Source organism: Copadichromis virginalis, linkage group LG7 (genome assembly GCF_057382275.1).
Source record: "Copadichromis virginalis isolate Kocher_CV1m ecotype Utaka linkage group LG7, C_Virginalis_male_GT1.1, whole genome shotgun sequence".
Taxonomy (NCBI): domain Eukaryota; kingdom Metazoa; phylum Chordata; class Actinopteri; order Cichliformes; family Cichlidae; genus Copadichromis; species Copadichromis virginalis.
In genome coordinates this window covers 22,700,499-22,716,925 of record NC_140624.1, presented here as the reverse complement: position 1 = coordinate 22,716,925, position 16,427 = coordinate 22,700,499, and the positions used below count along the sequence as shown (strand labels likewise).

The following is a 16,427-nucleotide window of genomic DNA, read 5'->3' as shown; positions in this document are numbered from 1 at the left end:
AAAAAAAAAAGAATTAGCTTCTGCCGTACATTTTCCTTCTCAGAACATTAATATCTCAAATGTTTGATTTGAAGAAAGAGTGGAGCATCTCCTTTGCAGGATGCGGGTTCATGGGGATTTACTATGTTGGTGCCACCAGTTGTATCCTTGAACGGTTCCCTCGGTTCATACAAGACGCCTCTAAAATCTATGGAGCCTCTGCAGGGGCTTTGACGGCTGCTGTTCTTACTTTGGGAATACCACTAGGTGAGATTTTAGCTTCTTCTATACCTTCACGACCTCCATTTATCTTCTATGTAGACAAAACATAGTATCTACTTTGATTATCTAATAGGCAGATATAACAATAGTGAAGAAAGAGGCAATGCCGCTATCAGCATAATATATATATATATATATAGTCTTTGCAAAACTGCAGTTAAGTCATAAATTACTTTTTTTTTATGATAAAATGTATTGCTGTTCCGATGGTGGAAAACTGAGCACAAACAAACATTTATGGGAAATTACAAAGTATTGCTAGAGCTAAATCAATTGTCTGAATCATAAAAAACAACCTTTGCTGTTTAGTTATAAAAACTAACTAAAAGATTTGTGTCCTATGTAAAAGAGCCACTGTGATGGAAAAACTGAGATATGCAGTGTACTTGTATGTGTCTGATATTATTAAAAAAGAGAAGAATTTATATGCAGATGTTGGCCCTTGAACAAAAATGACTCTGGCACCCCTAAGTTATTGTTTTAATTCTCACGTTTTTCCTCTCTCCCATCTTTGATTGTCTGCACTTTTTTTTTTTTGTCCCGTTTGGATCTTTAGCCATCAGAATTGTTGTCTTAAGGCCAAGAAAGATGCCAAGCGGATTTATTTTACCAAGTGGATCATCATGGCCTTGCCATATTGGTCCATTTGATTGACCTTTATTATAATTATGAATTTATTTTATTTTCAGTTGCTACAAACGGGACAGACATGACTGGGGGATAGGACAGGGAGAAAGAATGAAAGAAAGAGAGGGAGAGAAAGAAAACCAAAGGGGAGAAGAGACGGTGAGAAGGGGGGGAAGAAAGAAAAAACAAAACAAAAAAACCCCAAAACACCTGGGTCACCTGTATGGAGAAAAAAAACAGAAGAGAAAGCAAACAACAAAGAGCAACATAATAAAAAAAACAGCACCATCACAATAAACTAGCTAGCAGTAGATATCAGTAGATACTAAATAATAAACGATATTGTGCAGCACGCAAGATAGACAGCGCACAATGTGCTTTGAGGCAGCAGCCAAGAAAGCTGTAGTCCGCGTCTGTGAATACCCGTGTGTACACCTGTGTGCATACCTGTGTGGATCAGCATGCTTGCATTCCAAAGGTTTCTCCATGTAACGATCTGCTAGGGAGTGTGGGGAGCCACAGCCCCGTCCTCCAGGGCATGAAGCAGGTATGGAGGAGATCAAAACTCCAGACATCCAGAGGCCCCCAGAACACAAGAGACCAAGGAAGACCAACAGAGGGGCAGCCGCGCCACTGTCCCAGTAAGAGCTGAGGAGAGTCCCAGATGAGGGCTCACTCAGCAGCCGCGGAGCAGAAGCCAGGGGGAGTTGCAGTGACACGCCCGTGAGCTCCGCCGGCAGCCAGCTGCGCCTGAGTGACCGAGCCCCAGGCCAAGAGGCCGGGGGCACCCCACCTCCGAAGTGGCCCGAGCGAGCCCCAGGCTCCAGGCCCCGATAAGCGGCCGCCAAGGAGTGAGCCGGTGTGTACCTGGACGCCCACCCCCAGACACAAAGAACCACCAACGCACCGACACCTGAGGGAGTCCGCCACTGGCAGGGGAAGTGGTGGTGGGTGGAGATAGGCCTCCAAACCTTGGAGGGCCTGAGATGTCCCCAGAGAGGTGGCGTCTGATACCCAACCTGACATATAGACACAGACATACAGGCACACACAGATACAAACATCCATTCCCACCCTCATGCTCTCATATGCACTTACTCCACACTCAACCAACGTGGAGACAGACATAAAGAGACACTGTACACACGATCACACTCCCCAAGCGTACTCTACGAACCGGGTCTAGGTACCCTTGCCCCTGGAGGGGAGAACTGCACCCAGACCCAGGTGGTGTTACCCTTTTCCCTGCGGTGGGGAGAGGCAGACCGCCCCGACTCCGCAGCAGCAGGGAGGCCCCACACTCCAGACCGCAGTCGGACGGCCAACTCCTCCTCCTAGCCCCCCGCTCCAGCAGGCTGCAGAGAATGGGGGTGAGAGAAGACTCCAAACCTCCCTCCACCCGCTCATTGTAGTGTTGATGCATGTGTGTTCTAAGGTGCAATTAAAACCCAGGAGGGCATGGAGCTACCTGCCAGAGAGCAGCAGGTAAGCGCATGGTCCCTCCTGCTAGCCCTCAATGTCTACGTGTATTCAAAATTGAGAGGTGGGCAACGATGCCAGGGGTGGGGTGTACACCCTGATGGTAATTTGGACTCCGTGTATCGTGCCCACCCCCAAGATCCTATATGTATGTGCAATGAGAGTGTGAGTAATGTGAATGTCTAAGTTGTGGGATAAAATTGAGGCAGAGGCAGCCAGAAGGGGACAGAGGGGGGGGGGTAGCCTCCTCTGCACCCTGGTGACATACCCCTACTCCAAGGCCCTGCATGTGTGGGTGGTTGTGGTGGAGCGGGAAGAGGGAGGCAGCTGGAGATGGGGAGGGAAGGAAGGGAGGGGCAGGTGACCCCTCCCTGGGGCCAGCTCCCCCGCTGACCCCAGTAGGCACTCCCATACTCCGCGACCCGCCAGGGAAAGGGGGCCCAGGCCCATCCAGACCGGGGCCCAGTGCAGGAGCGCCTCCCGGCCCCACAGAGCCCGGGACAGTCCACCCAACCCCACCACAGAGAAAACTGCACCCACCCCACCATCCACTCATCTTCCAGACTACATGAGACAATAGACGCCCAGGCTGATTGTCTGCACTTTGCCAGAGATGGTTCTAGTCCCCTCTGGTGTTGCTGCATCTTATTTGATTTAAAGAAAAACACATACACAGGAAAAGTAAAGTACATTAGCCTAGTGAGCTTACTCAGTATCTATGATTGGTGACAAGGGAAAGGAAAACAACTTTAGTACAGTGACTGAAGAATTGGCTCTCCGAGTCTCTGTAACAGTTATCCGCTATGATTTTTCTAATATCTTGTTCTGTATTTTTTTTTTTTTTAATCTGGTGATGTTTTGAATCTGGTGAGTCTATTTGATATTGGATTCACATCATTAAGACTTGTCTAACCGTTCAGTGACCCCTAACACCCTCTGGATAGGGAATTGTCTAGCCAATAGGGTGAGGTCTTTTCCAAGCCTAGAAGACACTGATCCCAACAAGCTATAAATGTTTAATCACAGGATAAAGGTAACCATTCAGAAAAACTTTGCATTCATTTACAGCAACCCTTGTGTCTTAAGGACCAAGTGGACCCAAGGATCAAGGGTTCAGATTTTTCCTTTAGCTAGATGCAGAATCACTCATGTGTTACAGTCATAATAGGTCACTTTATCTCAAATCAGCCAATTCTTAAAATCTTTCCTGCTGGTACAAAGTTTCTTAACATCACAATGAACCAGGCTCTATAGTTTGAGACGGACATTAAAATGTGTGATAACTTGCTAGTTAAAATATGAAAAAAGTCCAGTGCTCCTGCAAAGTCCCATATTTGAGCACTCATTAATAAAAAAAAATTAAAAAGGAAATTAGTGACAGTTTTTGAATGAATGTAGCTGAATTTTACAATACTGCAAAATAAAGTATGAAGACTTCTTTTTTGCCCGAGACTCTTAGCCACAAGCATGAAAAAAAAAAATCCCTTTTTATTCAGCTTTCATGCTGGATTGACCAAGTGTGACAAGGTGTACCACAAAAAGAAAAATATCAGAAGATAGTTTCATCTAATTCAAACAAAAATCTGGAGTTTTCAGATAGTACTTTAATTTATTTTATTTGCAAGATTTTAAGTTATCCAATTGTGGAATATTTACTGTTAAACCTTCCCTAATTTGTATAAAAATGTTATCATTTATAGTGTGGATGTAGAAAGAAAAAAAAGTAAACTAAAAAAAAAGCAAATTATACAATACAATACAACTTTATTTATAGAGCACATTTAAAAACCAACGGTATGCCGAAGTGCTTCACATAAAAGACAGAAAATAAGACAAAAATATTATAAAAATTAAATATTATTAAATATTATAGGACCATAACAAAGTACCAAGTATGCTAACAGGTCAGTGTCACTAATACACAGGAATACCATAAAATGCATATCAACTAAAACATGTTAAAATGACAAAGCCATTTAAAATATGTATAAAAGGTAAAATAGACGAAGTCCAGGGATTAGATACAGGCATTAACTAGCAGGAAAGGCAAGGTTAAATAAATAGGTTTTTAACCGTGATTTAAATGATTGGATAGAATCAGATGCGCGGATAGCAATAGGAAGGTTATTCCATAAATCTGGGGCAGCCAAGGCAATTGCACGGTCACCTCTAGACTTCAGACAAGATCTTGGCTTCACCAGGAGTAACTGAGTAGATGATCTCAGTGCTCGAGCGGGAATGTACGAACTAAGGAGCTCGATAAGGTAGCTCGGGGCTGCCTTGTTGACAATTTTAAAAATAAGCAGCAGTAGTTTAAATTGGATGCGGTATTTAATGGGTAGCCAGTGCAGGTCAGCTAGAACAGGGGTAATAGAGGTATACCTCCCAGTTCCGGTCAGAAGGCGTGCTGCCGCATTTTGAACAGCTTACAGTCTATGAAGAAGAGCAGAATGATCAAATCAAATTTAAAAGAGCTATCCAGCAACACGCCCAAATTGCTAACAGTGTCAGAGAGGGAGCTGGCAAGGGAACCAAAGGCATCACGAAATTGTCTGTGAAGGACATTGCTATCAAATACCATGATTTCAGTTTTCTTATCATTTAAGATAAGAGTTTCCTAAGAGCCACTCTTTGACCTCACACATGCACTCTTGAAAGCAGTGCAGAGACCGAGCAGGATCATCAGCAAGTTCAAAGTAGATCTGTCAGCATAACAATGATAAGCGATATTGTATTTCTCAAAGATTGCGCCTATAGGGAGCATATACAGTGAGAATAGAATAGGACCCAGCACAGATCCTTGAGGCACGGCACAGTAGACAGGTGTAGGGGAGGAAGAGCAGGTGCCCGGGTTGACCGAGAAGGACCTATTGAAGAGGTATGATTTAAACCAATCAAGGGCAACACCTCTAATGCCTACAGTATGCTCAAGCCTCGCTAACAAGATGCTGTGATCCACCATGTCAGAAGCCGAGGATAAATCCAATAGAACTACCGCAGAGCGTCCAGTATCAGCAATTAGAAGAAGATCATTTAGGACTCTAAGCAAAGCTGTTTCAGTGCTGTGACGTGGTTTAAAGGCAGGCTGGAATTTATCAATAATATCATTCGCATCCAAATACGACTGGAGTTGTGAAAGAACTATCCTCTCGAGAATTTTAGACAGGAACAGGAGCTTAGAGATCGGTCTGTAATTCGCATAATCATTATGATCAAGGTTTCTTTTTTTTAAGACTGCGGCTGGACTACAGCATGTTTAAGAGCTGACGGGACACAGCCAGAGAGTAAAGAAGAATTCATTAAAGATAAAATACTGGATCCAATTACGTCGAAGCAGTCCTTGACTATGCGAGATGGGAGGATATCATATATAGGATTAGTATTCTTCAGTTGCTCAACTAATCACTTGAGAGCAAGGAGTGACACGGGCTCAAACTGATGGAAGGTTGATGAACAACCAGGAGTAGAAACAGGGCTCGACACTAAAGGAAGCGAGGACTTAAGAGAAGAAACTTTATCTAAGAAGTGAATTAAAAATTGTTCACAAAGAGCCGGAGAGCACACCAGCGGCATATCAGGACGGGGATTGACCACAGAATTACAAATTTTAAATAGCGTTCAAATGTTGTGACCATGAGCCAGGATAATTTTTGATAAGAAAGCCACTTTAGCCATTTTAGCAGCAGTTTGAAATTTCGAGCGGCTGGCACGTAGGATTTCATAGGATACCTGGCGTTTATCTTTTTTCCACCTCCTCTCATCACGGCGGCAGACGTTTAACCAGTATTGGGAAAAGGTTCTAGGGTGCTTCAATTTACTAGGTGCAACAGCGTCAAGGATAGAGGAGCATATGGATACCCGTCACCCAGGTTCCAATATGGATCTGGGCGATGTGAGTAAGAGAATCTGAGATTTAAAAGTGTTTGTCTGTCGTAGGTTATTAGTGCACAACCATCTGCTGAGCATAAAACCAAAAAAATAAGGAGTACTATGCCAAGGTCCAGTAAAAGGGGTAGGGAAGGTAAAAAGCAGAGGCACAGACGTGGACGAGGACAGCTTGCCATACACATCGGCGCCATCTTTGAAAAAGAAGTCCTGAGAGATTAATTAAACAAAAAACACTTTTTTTTCCTTTTTTTTTTTTTTTTTTACAACAAATAACCATTCCAGTGCATGTGATATTGAGTTACTTTTCTTTATGCAGAGAAGTGCTGTGCCGACTTGATGTCAATAGCCAAAGAGGCTAGGAAGCACAAACTGGGACCCTTGCATCCATCTTTCAAACTGCTTCAGAGAGTGCAGGACACTCTGCTGAAGCATCTACCAGAAGATGCCCTTGTTCGAGCCTCTGGGAAGCTCAGCGTGTCCCTGACCAGAGTGTCTGATGTGAAGAACGTACTAGTGTCAGAGTTTGACAGCAGAGAAGAGCTCATTCAGGTATATTTTACAGCTTGGAGCCATTTTCATCCAGCAAAACTCTTCAAGGTTCAAGATTCAGAATTCCCAACTTTATAAGTATACAAAAAAAAAACTCATTCTCACAAAGAAGAGGTGGAGAGACTGACAATTCTGGTGAAATTAGCAGAAGCTGCTTAGAATTGTGCTGATAAGAGGTGAAAAGGCTAAAAAAAATTTCAGAAGAGGTGAATAAGCAGAATTTGGGCAGAAAAGAGGTGAATCAGAAGAATTTCTGCTGAAAAGAGGTAAAGAAGCAAAAAGATGAGCTGAAAAGAGATGAATCAGCAGAATTTCTGCTCAAAAGAGTTTTTTCTGAAAACAGCAGAAAAAACTGAAAATTCTGCTGAAAAGAGTTCAATCAGCAGAATTTCTGCTCAAAAGAGTTTTTTCTGAAAACAGCTGAGATTTGTGCTGATAAGAGGTGAAAAGGCTGAAAACTTTGCAGAAAAGAGATGAATCAGCAGAATTTCTGCTCAAAAGACTTCAATCAGCAGAATTTCTGCTGAAAAGAGTTCAATCAGCAGAATTTCTGCTGAAAAGAGCTTTTCGCTGAAAACAGCTGAAAAAGCTAGTATTTGTGCTGAAAAGTGGTGAAAAAACTTAAAATTCTAATGAAAAGGGGTGAAAAAGCTGAAATTTGTGTCGAAGAGAGTTTAAAAAAAGTTTAACTGTTAACTGAAAGAAATGTTGCCATAAGCGGGATTTGAACCCCGGTCTCCCAGTCTGAGAACGGATGCTCAACTCACTGAGCTACAACTCAATAGCATCCACACAATTATACAGCTATCACTGTTTTCCTCATTGCTAAAATGGATTTAAAGGCACAGTGTGTAAAATCTCAACACTAGATGTCAGTAGATAGCAGTCACTCGAACTCTGTTTTCTTACTCCTTTCCTGAATTTCTGTTTTCTATTTACACTGCAGGAAGCTATAAAACTTTGTTACAGAAGTCAGGTCAGGTTGCTGCTGTTAGCTGCTGTTAATGAAACTTTCTTTAAAGTGGATCTAACATACACTGAACAAAAATATAAACGCAACACTTTTGTTTTTGCTCCCATTCCCCATGGGATGGACGTAGAGACCTAAAATTCACTCCAGATACACAATATAACCATCCCTCCCAAACAGTGGTCACAAATCAGTCCAAATGTGTGGTAGTGGGCACATCTGCCATATTGAGATAATCCATCCCACCTCACAGGTGTGCCACATCAGGATGCTGATCTGACATCATGAGTAGTGCACAGGTGTACCTCAGACTGCCCACAACAAAAGGCCACCCTGGAATGTGCAGTTTTGTCTCACAGCAAAATGCCACAGATGCCACAAGCAATGAGGGAGCGTGCAATTGGCATGCTGACAGCAGGAATGTCAACCAGATCTGTCGCCCGTGCATTGAATGTTCATTTCTCAACCATAAGCCGTCTCCACAGGCATTTCAGAGAATATGGCAGCACATCCAACCGGCCTCACAACCGCAGACCTCGTGTAACCACACCAGCCCAGGACCTCCACATCCAGCAGGTTCACCTCCAAGATCGTCTGAGACCAGCCACCCAGACAGCTGCTGGAACAATTGGTTTGCACAACCGAACAATTTCTGCACAAACTGTCAGAAACCGTCTCAGGGACGCTCAACTGCATGCCCGTCGTCCTCATCGGGGTCTTGACCTGACTCCAGCTCGTCGCCGTAACAGACTTGTGTGGGCAAATGCTCACATTCGATGGCGTCTGGCACGTTGGAGAGGTGTGCGCTTCACGGATGAATCATGGTTCACATTGTTCAGGGCAGATGGCAGCTGAGAATGTCCCAGTTCTTGCATGGCCAGCATACTCACCGGACATGTCACCCATTGAGCATGTTCGGGATGTGCTTGACCGGCGTATACGACAGCGTGTACCAGTTCCCACGAATATCCAACAACCTCGCACAGCCATTGAAGTGGAGTGGACCAACATTCCACAGGCCACAATTGACAATCTGATAGACTCCATGCGACGATGTGTTGCACTGCATGAGGCAAATGGTGGTCACACCAGATACTGACTGGTTCTGGGTCCCCAGACCCCCAATAGCGCAAAAAACTGCACATTCCAGGGTGGCCTTTTGTTGTGGGCAGTCTGAGGTACACCTGTGCACTACTCATGATGTCAGATCAGCATCCTGATGTGGCACACCTGTGAGGTGGGATGGATTATCTCAATATAGCAGATGTGCCCACTACCACACATTTGGACTGATTTGTGACCACTGTTTGGGAGGGATGGTTATATTGTGTATCTGGAATGAATTTTAGGTCTCTACGTCCATCCCATGGGGAATGGGAGCAAAAACAAAAGTGTTGCGTTTATATTTTTGTTGAGTGTAGTTGGACTTGAACAATGAATAAACTCTCATATGATGTGAGAACGTAATCAAACTGTTTATTAGATGGAAAGTGTGATTTTTAGGATACTCAAACCTCACGTTAGTTGGCATAATGTCAGCTTACAACCAGCTATTGTTGTTGTTTGGCCAACTCATTGTCAGCTGTGCACAGACAGGAGGGTCACATATTTAATCTTCTGACAATAAGTAACTGCAACTAGGAATAAACAAGCATGTTTAAACATGTTTTCATGTGATAGAAACTTGACTTCAGTTCAGGAGATGAGGCCTGAGGTGAGAAGAAAGAGGCTGAGGTAGAAATGAGGGAGGAGAGAGCAGTGGAGGAGGAGAAAGACATGATGGCAATATACATACTCATAAGGTATATATGTGCTTATCTCTAGCTGCATCTATTAGGTGGATCAGTGACGTCTGTCTCAGCCACTGTATTCAAGATGGGAGAGCAACATGGCTCTTATTTATTTTTAAAGGATTTTCAGAATCAGAATCAGAATCAGAAAGGGTTTTATTGCCAAATGTTGAGCAGGTTTACAACATTAGGAAATTGCTGCGGTGCTTCAGTGCAAACATGCTGTCATAAATTGCGCTTAAATAGACATGAAAAAATAAAAGTAAGAATAAGAATTAAAAGTGCTACGTAGAAAGATATATGCATGAGATATACATGAGATATATACATGAGAATAAGAATTAAAAGTGCTACGTAGAAAGATATATACATGAGTGCAGGTGGTGATCAGTGCCAAACATGGAATGATGCAGTGACACAGCGTAGGGTCATGTGTTAGTGGTGGGAACAGTCATATGGTTATTGTTCATGTGACCAACAGCAGAGGGGAAGAAACTGTTCTTATGGCGAGAGGTTCTGGTGCGAATGGACCGGAGCCTCCTGCCTGAGGGTAGCAGGTCAAACAGACTGTGTCCAGGGTGAGAAGGGTCAGCTGAGATCCGAGCTGCACGCCGCGGTGTCCTGGAGGTGTACAGGTCCTGCAGAGATGGGAGTCTGCAGCCAATCACCTTCTCAGCAGAGCGCACAACACGCTGCAGTCTCTGTTTGTCCCTAATAGTGGCTCCAGCGTACCACACGGTGATGGAGGAGGTGAGGATGGACTCGATGATTGCAGTGTAGAATTGCATCATCGTCCGTGTTGGCAGGTTGAATTTCTTCAGCTGCCTCAGGAAGTACATCCTCTGCTGGGCTTTCTTGATGACGGAGGTGATGGTGGGCTCCCACTTCAGGTCCTGAGTGATGGTGGTACCCAGGAAGCGGAATGAGTCCACAGAGATGATGGGGGTGTCAGTCAGGATGATGGGGGGGAGTGGGGCTGTGTGCTTCCTGAAGTCCACAATAATCTCCACTGTCTTCTGGGCATTCAGCACCAGGTTGTTGTGGCTGCACCAGGACACCAGACATTCAGCCTCCCTCCTGTAGGCAGACTCATCCCCGTCCGAGATGAGCCCAATAACGGTGGTGTCATCTGCAAACTTGATTAGCTTGACAGACTGGTGGGTGGAGGTGCAGCAGTTGGTGTACAGGGAGAAGAGCAGAGGAGAAAGAACACAGCCCTGAGGGGAGCCGGTGCTGATGGTCCGAGAGTCAGAGACATTCTTTCCCAGCCTCACATGCTGCTTCCTGTCCGTCAGGAAGTCAGTGATCCACCGGCAGATGGGATCAGGCACATTCATCTGGGAAAGCTTGCCTCGGAGATGGTCTGGAAGGATGGTGTTGAAGGCAGAGCTGAAGTCCACAAACAGGATCCTGGCGTAGGTTCCTGTGTAGGGCCATGTTGATGGCGTCGTCTACAGACCTGTTGGCTCTATATGCAAACTGCAGGGGGTCCAGGAGGGGGGCCGTGAGGGTCTTGAGATGGGAGAGAACTAGGCGCTCAAATGACTTCATGACCACAGATGTCAGAGCCACGGGTCTGTAGTCATTTAGTCCAGTGATCCTAGGTTTCTTGGGGACAGGGATTATGGTAGAGGACTTGAAGCAGGCAGGCACATGACATGCCTGCAGTGAGGAGTTGAAAATGCCAGAAAACACTGGGGCCAGCTCGTTTGCACAGTGTCTGAGGGTGGCAGGAGACACACCGTCTGGGCCGGGAGCTTTCCGAGCATTCAGGTTCTTAAACTGCTTCCTCACATCTGCTTCATGAATATGAAGAGTTGTGGTGGGAGGAGGTGGTGTGAAATCCTCTTTTGTGTGGGGTGAGGAGGGGGGTGTTGTAGGTGAACAGTTTGAAGGTGGTGATGGCTCTATGGAGGGGGGAGAGGTGGGGGAATGAGTGTCCAAAGTGTCTCTATTGTTGGGGCCGTTGGAGGTGTGAAGGCTGCCTGATGGCTCGTCAAAACGGCAGTAAAAGTCGTTGAGGGTGTTGGCCAAGAGCAAGTCATCAGTGGAGTGGGGGGTTTTAGGCTTGTAGTTTGTGATATTCCTAAAACCTTTCCACACAGAGGCCGAGTCATTCTCTGAGATCTGCTGCTGCATCTTCTCAGAGTGCTGATGTTTTGCAACGTCCACTTCTTTTGTGAACCTGTACTTGGCCTCTCTGTAGCAGTCCCTGTCTCCGCTTCTGAACGCCTTTCTCTTTTCCAGCCACAGCTTTTTGAGTTTAGGAGTAAACCAGGGTTTGTCATTGTTATAACTCACCCTGGTGCGTGATGGCACAATGCTGTCCTCACAGAAGTGGATATAGGAGGTGACAGTGTCCGTAAACTCGTCCAAGCTGTTAGAAGCAGCCTTCATTGTATCCCAGTCTGTAGACTCCAAACACGTGCGAAGCTCCTCCACAGCCTCGTTGCTCCACAGTTTTTTTGTCCTCACGACAGGTTTGGAGAGCTTCAGCCTCTGTCTGTACGCGGGGATTAGGTGGATCATGACGTGGTCAGAAAGTCCGAGTGAAGCGCGGGGCACCGCGCGATAGGCCCCGCTGATCGTGCTGTAACAGTGGTCTAATGTCCTCTCCTCTCTGGTCGGGCATTTAATATACTGCTTATATTTCGGAAGCTCATGGCTCAGATTGGCTTTGTTAAAGTCCCCAAGAGCAATGATGAGAGAGTCCGGGTATGTCCGCTCCATGTGGAGTATCTGCTCCGCGAGTGCGCACTGAGCTGCCTGCGCATCCGCGTCTGGCGGGATGTAAACAGCGGCCAGGATGAATGAAGCAAACTCCCGCGGAGAATAAAACGGTTTGCAGTGAATAAAAAGGTATTCCAGAGAGGAAGAGCAGTGCTGAGCAATCACTGTTACATCTGTGCACCAGCCACTATTAATGTAGAAGCAGACACCTCCACCTTTGGTCTTACCAGAGAGAGAGGCCTGCCGGTCCGCGCGCAGCAGATGAAAGCCCTCCAGCTTGAGCGCGCAGTCCGGGATGTCCTCACTGAGCCACGACTCCGTAAAACATAAGACACAGGAGGAGGCAAAGTCTCTGTTCATGCTTCTCATCAGGGCCAGTTCGTCTATCTTATTCCTGAGTGAGCGTACGTTGGAAAGGAAGATCCCAGGAAGAGCAGTTCGCAGTCCGCGTCTCCTCAAACGCACGAGTGCGCCAGCTCGCTTCCCTCTCTTTCGGCGTCTCTTTAAAGGATAAATTCAAGTTCAAGAACGCATCAATTTGCTGGAAGATGTATTTACACAATAATTAATTTCTGTTTATGAGTACATTTTCTTCTGTTAAATAACTTAAACAAAGTACCTACTGTACCGTTAAAGGCTGACCAGAAAGACAAGAGACAAGACAGGACAAGTAGAAGAGAATTTTTGAGAAACTAGGTAGAGGAATAATTCTGTTGTCCTCTCTGGCATGGATGAGTTTGTGTTTCTACATCCAATGTGACATAATATCTGACCTTTCCTAGGCCCTCATATGCAGCTGCTTCGTCCCGTTTTACTGTGGTGTCATTCCACCCAGATACCGTGGAGTGGTAAGTATATTAGAAAGGTTGAAATGACAACCCAGTTGACATTACAGCACATAAACAGAGTTACACTTAGTTGTGTAACAGTATTCTGGTTTCTATCTGTGCAGCTGGCAGCATATGGAGACATCTCAAAACTCTGCTTGTGTCTTATCCTGATTTGTGAAACCAAGTTGAATTAAAGTTCTGGATGACAGATATGCTAAAAGTGATTGAGCCTTCATCAGAAACTGTGTACAGTTTTTTCAGTGTTAAATAATCTGAATATCTGGTTCTATGTGGTTGTGACATGGACCAAGATTATACCTAATGACAAACAGCTTACTTTTCCATTCAGCACTATGTGGACGGTGCCATCACTGACAACCTGCCCGGTTGTCAACTGAAACAGACAATCACGTTCTCGCCATATGCTGGGAAGAGTGATATCTGCCCCCGGGCAAGCACACTAAACCTCCCTGAGGTACGCTTCAACAATGTCAGCATCCAGGTCAACTCAGAGAACCTCTACAGAGTGACCAGCACCTTCTTCCCTCCAGAGCCTGAGGTGTGTTACAGATTTGTGTAGATTTCTATTATTTTCATCAGTTTTCATCAGTTTGAATTTTTACAGGCAATGGCTGAAATTTGCAACAATGGCTACAGGGATGCTTTTCGTTTCCTACAAGAAAACAGTAAGGACGTTGATAATGGCGGCTAAATATTCATGAGAATAAACTGGCTCCAAAAGATTCAACTCAAAATAAAACAAAAGATACAAAATAGACCATTCCATAGAAGCGTTTGTCAGATTTGTTTTTCTTTACTCCTTATCACATTGGACTTCTTTGCTTATCACAGATCTGATCAGCAGTGAGTGTCCCATAAGAAATCTGGCGATCGATTCATTTAAAAATGTCTGCTGTGAAGTGGTGAAGGAGTCCAGCGTGAAGGCACAGCAGGATGGATTGAACACACTTCGGGAAGATCACTGGTGGTTGGATCCACACCTCGTAGAAAATCTCCCGATTGAAATTCAAAGGGGTAAGGACAGTTCGCCTGTGATGAGATCAGCAGGGAAAATACAGCAGACAAATAATATACCATTGAGCCAGTGCAATCATTTTTTTAATGCAGTCAAAGTAAATATGTTTTTTATTGTATTTGTGTCAGTGCTATGCGTGGCCTGCAGAGAGACACGTACTGCTGATGGTCTGTTCTCCTACATGACTGGGTACCTGCCAAAGAAAGTGACTTCTTACATACAGATCCCCTATTTTCTGACTGTTGAGTTGGTCAGCTCTCTATCCCAGAGGTACTTACTTACTATTCTTTATGTTGGATCCACAACATTCAAATGAATTATGCTTACACTGAGCCCTTTTCTTCCCTGTGATCTTAAAATCAAAAACTGTTCTTTTGTTGTTGATGCCAAAAATGTATTTTTCATTCTCAACTACTAAACTAGGCAAACATTATTTAGTTTTTACTGTCAGTTATTTTTGGCAGAAGTAAAAATTTAAAAGGGATTTTCATTCTGGACCAATATTTCAGTCTAACCTTTAATGTAGGATTTTATACAGATTATTTCCCCTTTAGTGATAATGCCGATTTTACTTCAAAGTGCCAAGTGCTTTGACCTTTCACAGCCATTATGGATTAATGTGTTTCTCTCTCTTTGATTGCCTCTTTCAGATTAGTTTACTGGATTCCAGATCTACAGAGGGACATGAGCTGGCTCTATAGCATGGTTGGAGACATATACAAACAAGCATTGAAGGACAACAAGGAGGAGAGTGATAGGTAGGCAGTGAAAGGAAGATATGCTGTGCATTCTTCCACTCTTGATAAAAGGATGTAATGTGATTTCACTGGTGCAGACATGATATCATATGTCAAAGTACAAATGTGATAAATGTAGTCCTTAGTTTTATAGATGTCCTGAACCAAAGATTTGGATAACATGATTAAAATCTAGATAAGATAATTGTTGAAAAATCTATCGTTAGATTTATTTCTTGGAACAATGGCCATGAGATGTTCTGACAGTGGATTCAGAAGATTTTCCACACACATATTAATTTCAATGTTTGTTTTTCCAGTGAACCACCTCTGCGCAGATCTAAAAGCCTGCCCTTAGGCCTGAACCTGTGCAGTGAAGGAGAAGGAGATATAAACAATTCCTCAGTGACCCCAGAAGCCACTTCTGCCTCTAGCCGTACCTTTACGTGCAACACACACAGTACATTGGCTCACATGCTTCTGATACCACCCACTGGCAGCGGCACGTCTGGGTTTAATGAAACCACCCTAAAACCAAGTGCAGGTAGAGGCTGGGGTTTGGGCAGAGTTACGGGATGGCTGGGAAATTCAACCAAACAAACTTGAAATCTCAAGGAAAAAAAAAAACCATAACAAGCAAAAACAACTGTGATTGTGTGTAGCCCAGTCTGAGAAACTGCAAGACATATTATCTTTATGCCAGCAGCTGGCAACATCAGCTAAACAAAGAAAACAAATAAATAAACAAATAATGAATTACAATAATCTTTTTTGCCACTGTAATAGGATATAATGAAAAAGAAAATCATTTATCTGTGTCATCATGCCTCAATGCCCTGTTTACAAGCTTAGATAAATCATCTCTTTCTTGCCTACAAACTATGCAAAATGGCATGGCCGGATTATCATGTTCTAGTAAGCAAGCTCACATTGCTCATTTTTTAAATTTAAAAGTATTGTATTTACGCTAAATAGAGAGGCTGTAGTCTATTTACCCCATCTTCTCCTTAAACACACTGCTATTGGCTCAGTCAGTTGTTCCTCACACATCACTGAACACTAAAGAGTGGACAGAGCCTTTCAGACACTGGCACTAAGGGCTTGAGATGGTCTCCTACTACAACTATACATACCTGACTCTGTGGACTCCTTTAAAATGCATTTGCAAACTTGTCTTTCATATGTATATATTCCTGCTATTTTCTATTGTGATTCTTCCAAGTTTTTATTTTGTTTATTCCGTAAACTTGTATGGCTCTTTGTGACTACATAGCTGTATAAGTGTTTTATCAATAAACTCCTAATATTTTACTTACGTATGAGTATTTAATGTTTACTTGGCTTTCATTTGGATCCATTCTTCTCACACACAGCCATAATGCTCAAATTGGAGCTTTTGAGCATTAACAAACAAATGAACAGTTTGATGTAAGGTCCAAGTGTCAAGTAAATAAATAGAAAGGTGTGTGTGTGTGTGTGTGTGTGTGTGTGTGTGTGTGTGTGTGTGTGTGTGTGTGTGTGTGTGTGTGA

General features: G+C 44.0%; 1 protein-coding gene across 1 annotated transcript; it reads left to right on the top strand.

Moving 5' to 3' along the window:
- The first annotated feature begins 35 nt into the window (after window positions 1-35).
- LOC146705020 (patatin-like phospholipase domain-containing protein 2) lies at window positions 36-16,189 on the top strand. Its single transcript, XM_085462541.1, has 9 exons — window positions 36-246; window positions 6,572-6,804; window positions 13,077-13,142; window positions 13,474-13,683; window positions 13,750-13,810; window positions 13,977-14,159; window positions 14,289-14,430; window positions 14,811-14,918; window positions 15,218-16,189. Exons 1-9 carry the CDS (start codon window positions 60-62, stop codon window positions 15,501-15,503), a joined length of 1,476 nt encoding a protein of 491 aa, XP_085318667.1. The 5' UTR covers window positions 36-59; the 3' UTR covers window positions 15,504-16,189.
- Window positions 16,190-16,427: the final 238 nt, after the last annotated feature.

Excerpts from the sequence above, each read along its gene's own strand:
- LOC146705020 (XM_085462541.1), top strand. The coding sequence starts at position 60 with ATGTTTGATTTGAAGAAAGAGTGGAGCATCTCCTTTGCAGGATGCGGG. Across the intron at positions 13,811-13,976 it reads TCGTTTCCTACAAGAAAACA|ATCTGATCAGCAGTGAGTGT; the intron begins GTAAGGACGTTG and ends TGCTTATCACAG. Across the intron at positions 14,919-15,217 it reads AACAAGGAGGAGAGTGATAG|TGAACCACCTCTGCGCAGAT; the intron begins GTAGGCAGTGAA and ends TTGTTTTTCCAG.